The 10,934-nt window shown below is 39.3% G+C and overlaps 1 protein-coding gene across 7 annotated transcripts in view; it reads right to left on the reverse strand.

Annotated features, from left to right (window-relative positions):
* Positions 1 to 10,934, reverse strand: part of JADE3 (jade family PHD finger 3) — a 113,228-nt gene that overhangs the window by 16,779 nt on the left and 85,515 nt on the right. For all 7 annotated transcript variants that reach the window (XM_019649344.1, XM_019649337.1, XM_019649373.1 and 4 more), the window contains 2 exons: positions 5,726 to 5,916; positions 2,309 to 2,520 (listed from right to left, as the gene is read on the reverse strand). In XM_019649344.1, the coding sequence (XP_019504889.1) occupies positions 2,309 to 2,520; positions 5,726 to 5,916 (403 nt within the window). The remainder of the gene's footprint in view (positions 1 to 2,308; positions 2,521 to 5,725; positions 5,917 to 10,934) is intronic.

Genomic DNA, 10,934 nt, shown 5'->3' on the forward strand with positions numbered 1-10,934 from the left:
TTTATGTGGCACAACATCCAGCTTTACTACATACCAGCTACATTCTGCCAGGCCTAGTCAGGTGTTACTGTCACATTTTTCTACGTGATGAAAGGGCATCATTTATAGTCATTACTGGATATGTTTTCAAAACAAAATACCTATGAGGAGAATTATTATGCTACATTTCATTTTGTTAGTCAAAGAACCTTAAAATAATTCCTTAATATTTTGTCCCAACTGTGAAGGAGAAATACAGAAACTATATACAGATGACCTTTGTACTATTCCCTTCAAGCCTACTACAGATTGACAATCATTTATCTGAAAACCCTAGGGTGAGAAACATCAGGAAATTCAGGATTGCTCTGATCTTGGGAAATACAGTACATACAAGGTATATTACCTAAGCCCCCAATGGGACCAGGGGCAGTACCATATAATCAAATACATTATTTCTCTAAAAAATACATAAGTATTTACACAAAATGGGATAAAGACTATAAAACAGCCTCATGTTGGGTGAGTTCTACTATTGCCCCCAAATCAGTTTTGGTGCTAAACTTAAGCAAAAATTTGCAGTTTTCAGAGCTTTAAAAACTCGGAATTGCAGAAAAGGGACTGTGGACCTATACTGTCAGATACCTAAGTTCATCTTTATATAGTCAAGATTTTCTCTCTCACTGAGGGTGTGACATAAATGACAATAATTGGTAGAGTGAAGATACATTTTTGAAATTCAGTCTTTTACAGGACAAAAGTAAAAACGAAGAACCAATTGGTCACAGAATAATTTCGAGTACCTTCTAATACAAAGTAAGGTTAGGTTAGACGGCCCAGGGAATTAAAATAGTCTTAAGCCCTGGTTTCTATCTCCTGTGTTATATAATCCTTTTAGTCATTTTGTAGCCAGAGTGATATTTCTAAAATACAAATCTGATTCTTCAGGGTTCATAGGACAATACCGAAGTTCCTTAGTTTGTGAAAGAAGGCCCTTCACATGTGTCCCTTGTGTCCTTCTCTACCCTCACTCTCTATGCCTTCCTGGCCCCACCTAGCACTCTCTATAGTTCTAAACTGCTCAGAGTTGCCTCCAACATGCTTTGCCCACTCCTTTACCCCATCTGAACATGTTGTCCTTTCTGCCTGAACATCTGCTGCTTTATCTGGCATCTCTTTTTGGCCATTAAGATTCAGCTTGGATGCCACTGACTGAAAGTTGTCACTGACCCCAATCTGTCCCATGTATTTCCACAGCAGCATGGACTTCTACCTACTAAAAACACTTGGTGTATTATGCAAAATGGACAGTTTCTGTGTAGGCCCTACAGTAGACTCTGATATCCCTGGGGGTGAACACCATGTCTGCCACTTTGTCAATGACTGTGTCTTTAGCATATAGCACAGTCCTGGCACATGAATGGTGTTGTGTACCTATCTGCTAGATAAATGAATGAAACATCCAACAGGTTCAGAAGAGTGAAAAATCACTTGGGATAGGGGAGCTCAAGACAGGATTTTAACTAGATCTCAAAAGATATATAGAATTTTGACAGTTGGAGGTGGGAGGAGGCATTTTAGATTGTGGCCTAAACAGGGAGACAGGGCAGAGTCAGGAATACCCATCACTGCCCCCTTGAATCACCTTATTTCGCTGGAGCACAGGGCTTGTGGGGGAAGAAAAGGAAAGAGCTGAAAAGAATGTTGATATCATCACTATCATTATTATTCATTAAAAAGGCAGTGTGGTAGAAAGAATGACAAATAGCTATTAGACCTTGGTTAAAGTCACTTCACCTTTCTGGGCATAACCTGTAAAATTGAGTCGTGGGACAGTCCTTTACAGTCCTAAGATTCTACGATCTTTAAAAGTGGAGTGGATCTAGCTTCCTGGGAGTGGTATATGTGGGAGATGGGAGAGGGCTCCAGGTGCTAGGATAAGGAGTCTGAACTTCCAGACACAGGAAGTATAAACTCTATAGTTACTGACCATGGTGAAGCTGATGATGTAACAAGGATTTGAAGGTAGAGGAGAGACTCTCACGTAGGCAGCAAGGAGACTCCCCAAGGCACTGAAGGAGCCAATCTCAATGGCATGGGCATGAAGGGACATAATGAACACCTGGGTGTAGTCCCTGGGGTAAAGTTAGTAAGTCACCCTGGGGATCGCAAGAAATATTGTTTCTAAAGGAATTACTCAGGAACAGCCAGGTCAAATCTTTATTTTCCCCCTAAGTGCAAGCTACTACCCAGATATGGGTGCTGGAGATCATTAGTGAGCTTTATCAAGGCTGACGGTGGGGAGGTGGTAGTCTCAACTCTCACTAACCTGATGCACACAGACGTTACACTTATCACAGAACACCATATCATTCCCTTCTTCACTGTCTGGAGACCGGCACACATCACAGATCACGTCTTCATCATACTCTATGCCTAGCCCTTCCTCTGTCTTAATAGCATGGTTCATATTTTCATGGCAGTGGCGTTCCAGGACTTCTATTGCCTTTTCCATAAGATTCTCATCAACTGCCCCATAACCTGCACAGAAATACAAACAATCAATTAGTTATTATGACAGCCCATCAGTTAGCTGTCATTCCCAAATCACATACTGTGAGCCCGGTGCAGGTGTAAGGATATTCTAAAGGATAAAACCATCTTTTCCTTGATCTAAAACCACCAGATTTCAAGGAATCATTTTACTAGAGCTATTCTAATATTTACCTAATATTATTCTAATATTTACACTAGTGTTTGACACATGAAGGAGAAATATATTTCACCATATTCCTTGTAAGATATATTACTGACCCTTTCAATTTTGTCTAAATGCTAGCCAGTCTCCTCCTAAATCTCTGTATTTCCTCTTAGTCCCACTGAGGGAGGACTTTCACTGAGCTTTGCAATTTTGAGGACTTTAACTTATAGCATAATAAAATAATTAGAATCACATAACTATTTGGATATAAATAATCACACTTAGCAAATTAGTCCCAATGAGCACATCTAATAGTTACACAAGGAAATTTTCAGACAAAAAGGTATTAAGTCATAAAACAAAATTCTAGGTACTGTATATGTGATTATATACATGAAATATTTTGTTTTTCAAACCCGACTTTTAAAAAAATCCAATAATATTTTCTAATGTCAAACTCTAATATAAAACAAACCTATTTGCATTTATAAAAGTCTGCAAATTCTGAAATTACATTTTTTGCCTCTTAGTTCCTTTTCCTTCTATAGTTTTAATTTTTCTTAGTCTTTCATACTTAATAACCAAACTATAAAAGATTCATATGGTGGATATTGATAAAAACTAAACATTGTTTTTGCTTGGTGGGGTACTAATGATTTTGTGAGAGGACACATATATTTATTCTAACAGCTTGTAAACTCAGGAATAATTCCCAAAATGAACCAAAACAAATTTACCTAAGTATTCTACTTCATTTGTAATGTAAGATATCTTAAGGAACTTTGAAATTCCACATAAATTACCTTTTTTAATGTTGTAGATACTTATAATCAAACAAACAAAAAACTACACAGGTAGTATGTTTCAATTTTCCAGCCAAGACAAATCACACATTTTTTTCTGGAGAGAAGGAGTATAGTGTCTGGTTATAAGAGCACTTGGATTCAAATTCCAATTTGACCTCATATTGGTTATGTAAACTTTGACAAGTTATTTATCTTCTTTAAGGCTTAGTTTTCTTATCTATAAAATAAGGGTTACACCAAACTCACTGATTTCTTGTAAGGTTGAGATGAGGTAATGTTCATACATTGCTTAGTATAGTGCCTGGTATGTATTTTTGTTTTTTAGCTGAGCCATCCTGCTACCTATTGGCAGCTTAGCAGCTGCTCAGCTTGGGCTGGCATCGAACCGCTGTTGCTCAGAGCTCAAACTCTTGAGCGTGCTCTTAACCAACTGAGGTACTCGGCCAGCCCTATGCCTGGTATGTAATAAGCACTCAATTTTTAAAATTCCTTAATTGGAAGCAAAAAATATGCTTAATTTAACATTGTTTTTAAAAGTTTATTTTAAGCTCTTAGAAGCCTCACTACAATATCATTCACCCTAAAGGAATGCTTGAGATAAGGCAATCCACTTTTAAAACTCGTCCAAGCCTAAATGCAGTGTGGTATCCTGGATAGGATCCTGGAACAGAAAAAGGTCATTAGTAGAAAAATTGGTAAAATCCCAATAAAGCTTGGAATTCAGCCAATAGTAATGTACCTGTGCTGGTTTCTTAGCTTTGACAAGAGTACCATGGTGAAGTGAGATGTTAGCATTAGAGGAAACAAACTGTGTGAAGGGTATACATAACTGTATTAAATGTGCAACTTCTCTGTAAATGTAAAACTATTCCTAAATAAAGTTTATTTTAAAAAACTCGTCTAAAGAATTAACTGCAAAATACCAAAGAGACCTTGTTACAAGGTAGTGTCATGTCAAAGGCAGCATTGTAATGACTGTAATGTACGTATATGGATGTTATACGGTTCATAAACACCACACCTTGAGCCATCAATCTACTTAATTATGCCTCCATACTCTGGTTTTCCCTTTCTGTAAGTCTTTTATTCTGTTCTTTGTGCTTCTCACCCTAAATTGACACCCCCTCTCCTCTTAGAGGGCAGAGCAAGAGAAGACATAAAACAAAAAGTTTTAAAAATCAAGGAGTAAGTATTGGTTACTGGCAGGATAAGTACCACCATTATGCCAAACTGGATTTATTCACTTTTAATTTTTTGTTCACATGTTCAGATACCAACCTCAAAAGAAAGAAAGTAAAAAAAGAGGGGGGGAGGGAGGGAAGAAAAGGAAAACCATTGATCCTTATTGTACTAACAATGAACAAATGTGATTCAAACAAAAATGAAATCAAATGTATCCTTCACCATATCTCATATGCAATATTAAAAACCATCCACAGTTTCACAGGACCACTTGGACCTAAACACTGCTCAGATTGAAGACAGGTCAAAAAGAGTTCTGTGTTAAGTATAAAGTGAGATAGTTTCCATTCAGCCTAGGATCTCCCAGCATTGCCAGTATGACACTGTATACACTACATTCTCTTTAAAATTCCAAGGTTTTTTGTTTGTTTTTGCTTTATTTTATTTTATTTTTGGTAACTACATAACCACTCTAGAACTCGCTGGAAGTAGCTAAGAAATGCTTTGGGATGTTTTGCCCTAGGCCTGCCATTCTTCCAAGCAGCAAAATTATGAGTCCTACATTAAGTCGCCCTGGTCATTTCAGCCTGTCAGTTGCAGTGGTGCTGCCTAATGCTGAACTTGGAAGTTCTCTCCATCAAGAGGAGGTGGTAGAGGTGCTACTACCTTTGGCCCCGCTCTCTGAGTGCTTTTCAGTGCTGAGTGAGGAACCAGTCTTAAAATCCTTCTCAACCAGAAGTCCATGAGCCATGAGCAGTCTCACACTCAGAATTGGGAAACAGCCTTGTGAAACCTACATGCCATCTCTTATCAGTGCTATTCACCATGAACAAGGAAAGAAAAGATCAGATTTAAATTTTATTGCTCTATTTCATTTCAATATAGTTATGCGGTTCAAGATATGCCTCATTAAGATAAAATCAAAGAGAAAAATAAACAAAAAGGCCAGAAAAGAAAGGAAGCCACAAGATGAAAGCAAGTTAAATGGTCCTGATAAGTTAAAAAAAAAATCACATGTTGAGTCAAGGAGCAACTTACTTGTGAAAAAACAACTTACCCATTTCAGCAAGGTCCTCATTGAATGCCTGGAGCCAGAAGATGTCCATGTCGTCTAGGTCATAGCGGCACATAGATGCCGCCAGCTCCGTAATGTTGATATAGCCAGGCTCCACAGTCTCTGAGGTAGAGCACTGGATATACTTCCGGGGCCGGGTAAACAGAACATCCTTTACTTTCTCGGCTACAATCCTAGAAAAGCAAAAGACAGACAGTGATAACAATTAACAAATGACAGATTGCAGGCACTGACTGACTGACTGGATAGGCCCAACAGCACTCAGGTCATGAAGTGGAATAAAATGCTCTCCCTTTCTACCCTGTGGAAATCTGCTGTTCTGCCAGCTGGAAGGTATGGCAGATCCCTTTCCAGAAAGCAAATTGTTCGGGCCGGCTGAGTGGCATGTTGGTTAAGAGGTGGCTTGGGACACCAGCTCTGAGCAGCAGGGCCCGGGGTTCAGATCCCACATGGTGCAGTGACGCTGTGCCCTCTACAGCTAAGATGGTGAACAACAGCTTGACCTGGAGCTGGGCTGCTGTGAGCCGCCGGCTATGGAGCAGGCTGCAACCCCTGCTGCAGTGGGCTGTCGTAAGCTACCATGAGTGGCCGGCAGCCAGTGTGAGCGGCCGGCAGCCGGTGTGAGCTGCCAAGAGCTGCTGTCCAGAGGCTGGCGACAGATCTGCCTCACCCGGGAAGAGCGGAATGATAATACCACCATGGGCCAGTGAAGCAATGTCCTCCACAACTAGACTGAAGAACAAAAGGACAGCAACTTGTCTGTTCCCCTTCCCCGATTCCCCAATGCTGTTCCCTCCCCCAATTCTCCAATAAAATCTTTAAAAAGAAAAAAAAAGAAAGCAAATGATTCTACAAATTCAGTTTTGTCATATGCTGTGAACACTGACTGCTAATGAAATGTTTCATTTACCCTCATGGCTCCTGGGTCCCTACTACCATTCATTTTAATAAAATGGTGCATTTGTGTTCTTGGTACAATGGCCACTAAGTTTATGAAGGGGTGATACCAGCACAAAGGTACAGCCAGATTCTATGCCAAATATATATTTCAGCTCATGCTTTTCTGCCACGAAGGCAATACTGGATGGTGGTAAAGAATACAGGCTATAGAATCACACAAGCCTGTTTATTCTACCACTCACTTATATGGTGATTTTGCGCAATTACTTAATTTCTATATGGTAGTTTTTTTAGCTAAAAAATAAGGATGATAATAATAAATTGTGATAAAATAATATCAAACTTTTAGGGCCATTTTGACAACTTTATGAAATAAAATATATAAAGTGCTTAGCAGTGTATAGCAAAAAATAAATGTTCAATAATGTCATTGTTGCTGCTATATTTCTTATTTTCACTGTTTATGTAGGTATGTTAAAGCCAAGAGTTCATGGACTTACACAAACTTAAGGCATTTATTTCCCAACCATAAATGATAGTGATGATAACTCTGAGCCAGAGTAACATGATGGGAAGAAAGATTTATGTTCTTCCATCGACTTCCTCAGCAAGCCTGAGCAAACCCGTATTTCTCCTCATCCCTTCTGACACTTAACACCAAGCAAGGGAAGAAAAAGAAGTTTCTCATAGCAATGACCTATTCTACAACCAATGTTTTAGGTACTGCATAAAGCATCAGAAAATATACCCAAGAAGAAATTTGGATTATTATTCCCTGGCAATTTTAAAAGACAAGGTGGGTCATCCAAACAAGAGAGAAAGAAACCAATATTATTTTCATTATATTATGATGAAATATGTTTCTCTGTAAGGCTTCTAGAGCCAGTTTCTTTACTCTAGAGTTACTATACATTTAGAAGGATTCATAAACATAAATGCATTCATATGGATACATATATACAGGCAAAGCTTACCCTGTAAATATAGAGTAAATATTTCCTCATAGGCATTCTTCTAAAAGCTTATGATTCCAAATAATATATGTTGAATAAAGCTAGTAACTATACACATTTACACGTTAATATTTTTAGCAAATGGAGTTTTTAAAGCCAAAGGCAACAAATATTTGAAGAAAAAGCAGAACCCTATAATATTAATTGAAGCTAAAAATTTGGGAACTGATATGAGAGGCCTGCTTCCAACTGAAATGAACCCAATTGAAAAAGGACAAGACAGGTATATAAATTCTCCAGAGACTATGAGATTAAATATGCTGTGCTTTTTTGATGCATGGCATATGAAGTAGTTTTAGAATAATTTCTTTTCAAGATTCATCTTTTTCTAAAAGAAAGAATATTCTGCTACCACCTCAATTGCCTCAAATTCTATGTGGAGCAAGGTACACTATACATGTTTTAAAATTAAACTAATACGTTTATTAGGCTTCTGGAAGAAAATGAAGGGGAGTATCTTTATAACCTTGGGGTAGGCAAAAATACTTTAAATAAGACACAAAAGTCATTAACCGTAAAGGAAGAGACTGAAAAACTGTTCCTCAACTATACGAGTATATAACAAACTCTTACAAATTAATTAAAAAAAGACAGAAAACCCAACTAAAAATTGGGCAAAAAACTTGAATAGACACTTGACAAATAAAGCTATCCAGATGGCAAGAAAATTTTTCTTTTTAAATTTCATTGGGGAACAGCCATGGTCATTGGTTACACATTGCTTTCATGCTACAATGGGCATAGTTGACTCTTTTAAGGAGGGCACAGCTCACAGTGGCCATGTGGGGATCCAACCGGCAACCTTGGTGTTATCAGCACCACACTAACCAACTGAGCTAACCGGTCACCCCCAAGAAAACTTTTTAAAAGCTCTCTACCTCATTAGTTATTACAGAAATGCAAATTGAGGGGCCAGCCGGATTGCGCAGTTGGTTACAGTGCGAACTTTGAGCAACATGGTCACTGGTTCGATTCCCACATGGGCCAGTGCGCTGCGCCTGAGCAGAGCTGCTGCTGAGCTGCCAACGGGTGGCCAGATGGCTCAGCTGGTGAAAACGCATGGTCTGAACAACAAGGTTGCTGGTTCAACTTCTGCATGGGATGGTGGGTTGCGCCTCCTCCACAAGTAAGATTGGACACGACACAGTCAGCTGAGCGACTGCAAGCTGCTGATGGGCGGCTAGATGATGGCGACTGGACTTGGACCTGAGCTAGCTGTGCCCTCCATAACTAAGATTGAAGGAAAACAACTTGACTTGGAGCAGATGGGTCCTGGAAAAGCACAATGTTCCCCTTTCCCAATTTCCCAACACTGTTCCCTTCCCCAATTCCCCGGTAAAACCTTAAAAAAAAAAACGACAAAAGAAATGCAATTTGAAATCAATCACTGTTCCCCACCAGAATAGCTAAACCTGAAGACTGACCCAAAACTGACAATACTTATTGGAGCAAGTAGACCTTGCACATACTGCTAGTGGGAGCGTGAATTGCCACTCTGGCAAACTATTTGGCAGCAGATATTATAGCTGAACATACACATACCCTAAGACCTAGAAAACCCATTCCTAGGAATATATTTAACAAAAAAGTACACACATGTCTACCAAAAGATGAAGAAAAATGTCCATATTAGCATTTTTCATAATAGCTGAAAACTGGAAGCAACCCAAATCCCAAATATCTATCAAGAACAAAGTGGATAAACAAAATGTGGTATATTCACACAATGAAATACGACACAGAAGTGAAACTTAATTCTCTACTACATGCAATAGCATGGATGAATCTCAAAACCACAATGATAAACAATATGAAGTTCAAAAACTGCAAAAGACGATCACCTAGGGTGACAGAGGTTGGTCAGTGGGTAGGAGCAGGAGGGATTCTGGGGTGTTGGTAATGCTCTATTTCTTGATCTGAGTTGTGGTTAAACGAGTGTATTTAATTCATGAAAATCTATTGAGTTATATAGTTGTGCTTTGGTTACTTCTCCATGTATATATTATACTTCGATGCAAAATTTATAATAATAATAATAATGATGATGATGTTATCTCACCTTCTCATATGTGTATTTTCATACGTATGTAAGTAAAGGTCTGAATCTAAGGACTGAGTGACAATAAAAAGACTATAGAGGGCTAGCTGAGTGGCGCGATGGTTAAGAACTGGCTTGGGATGCCAGAGGGCCCTGGTTCGGATCCCACATATGAGGGCCAGTGACACTGCCCTCCACAGCTAAGATGCTGAACAACAGCTCAACCTGGAGCTGGGCTGCCGTGAGTCGCCGGCGACGGCGTAGGCTGCAGCCCCTGCTGCAGTGGGCTGCTATAAGCTACCGTGTGTGGCCGGCAGCCAGCGTGAGCAGCTGGCAGCCGGTGAGAGCTGGGAAGAGCAGTTGTGAGCGGCCATCCAGAGGCCGGTGACCAATCTGCCTCACCTGGGAAGAGCGCAATGATAATACCAACATGGGCCAGTGAAGCAACATCCTTCACAACTATACTGAAGAACAAAAAGGACAGCAACTTGCCTGTTCCCCTCCCCCAATTCCCCAATAAAATCTTAAAAAAAAAGAATCCAAAAAAATTAGGATCATTTAAGGGGCCTCTGGGACAACATCAAGTGTACCAACATTCCCATGATAGGGGTACCAGAAGGAGAAGAGAGACAGCAAGGAACTGAAAACCTATTTGAAGAAAAAATGACAGAAAACTTCCCTAACCTGGTGAAGGAAATAGATATACAAACCCAGGAAGTGAACAGAATGCAAAACAAGATGAACCCAAAGAGGCCCACACCAAGACACATCATAATTAAAATGCCAAATGTTGAAGACAAAGAGAAACTCTTAAAAGCAGCAAGAGAAAAGTAGTCAGTTACCTACAAGGGAGCTCCTATAAGACTGTCACCTTTTTCAACAGAAACTTTGCAGGCCAGAAGGGACTGGCATGGAATATTTGAAGTGATAAAAAACAAGGACCTAGAACCAAGATTACTCTACCCAATGAAGCTATCATTTAGAATCAAAGGACAAAGAGCTTCCCAGACATGAAAAAGCTAAAGGAGTTTATCACCACCAAACCAGTATTACAAGGAATCTTAGAAGGCTATCTTTAAGACAAAAATAAATAAATAAATAAATAGTATGAATACTAATCATTAGGGAAATGCAAATGAAAACCACAATGAGATACCACTTCACTCCAGTCAGAATGGCTATCATCAGTAAATCAACAAACAACAAGTGCTGGCGAGGCTGTGGAGAAAAGGGAACCCTG

The sequence above is a fragment of the Hipposideros armiger genome, unplaced genomic scaffold, assembly GCF_001890085.2.
Source record: "Hipposideros armiger isolate ML-2016 unplaced genomic scaffold, ASM189008v1 scaffold_7, whole genome shotgun sequence".
Lineage (NCBI taxonomy): Eukaryota > Metazoa > Chordata > Mammalia > Chiroptera > Hipposideridae > Hipposideros > Hipposideros armiger.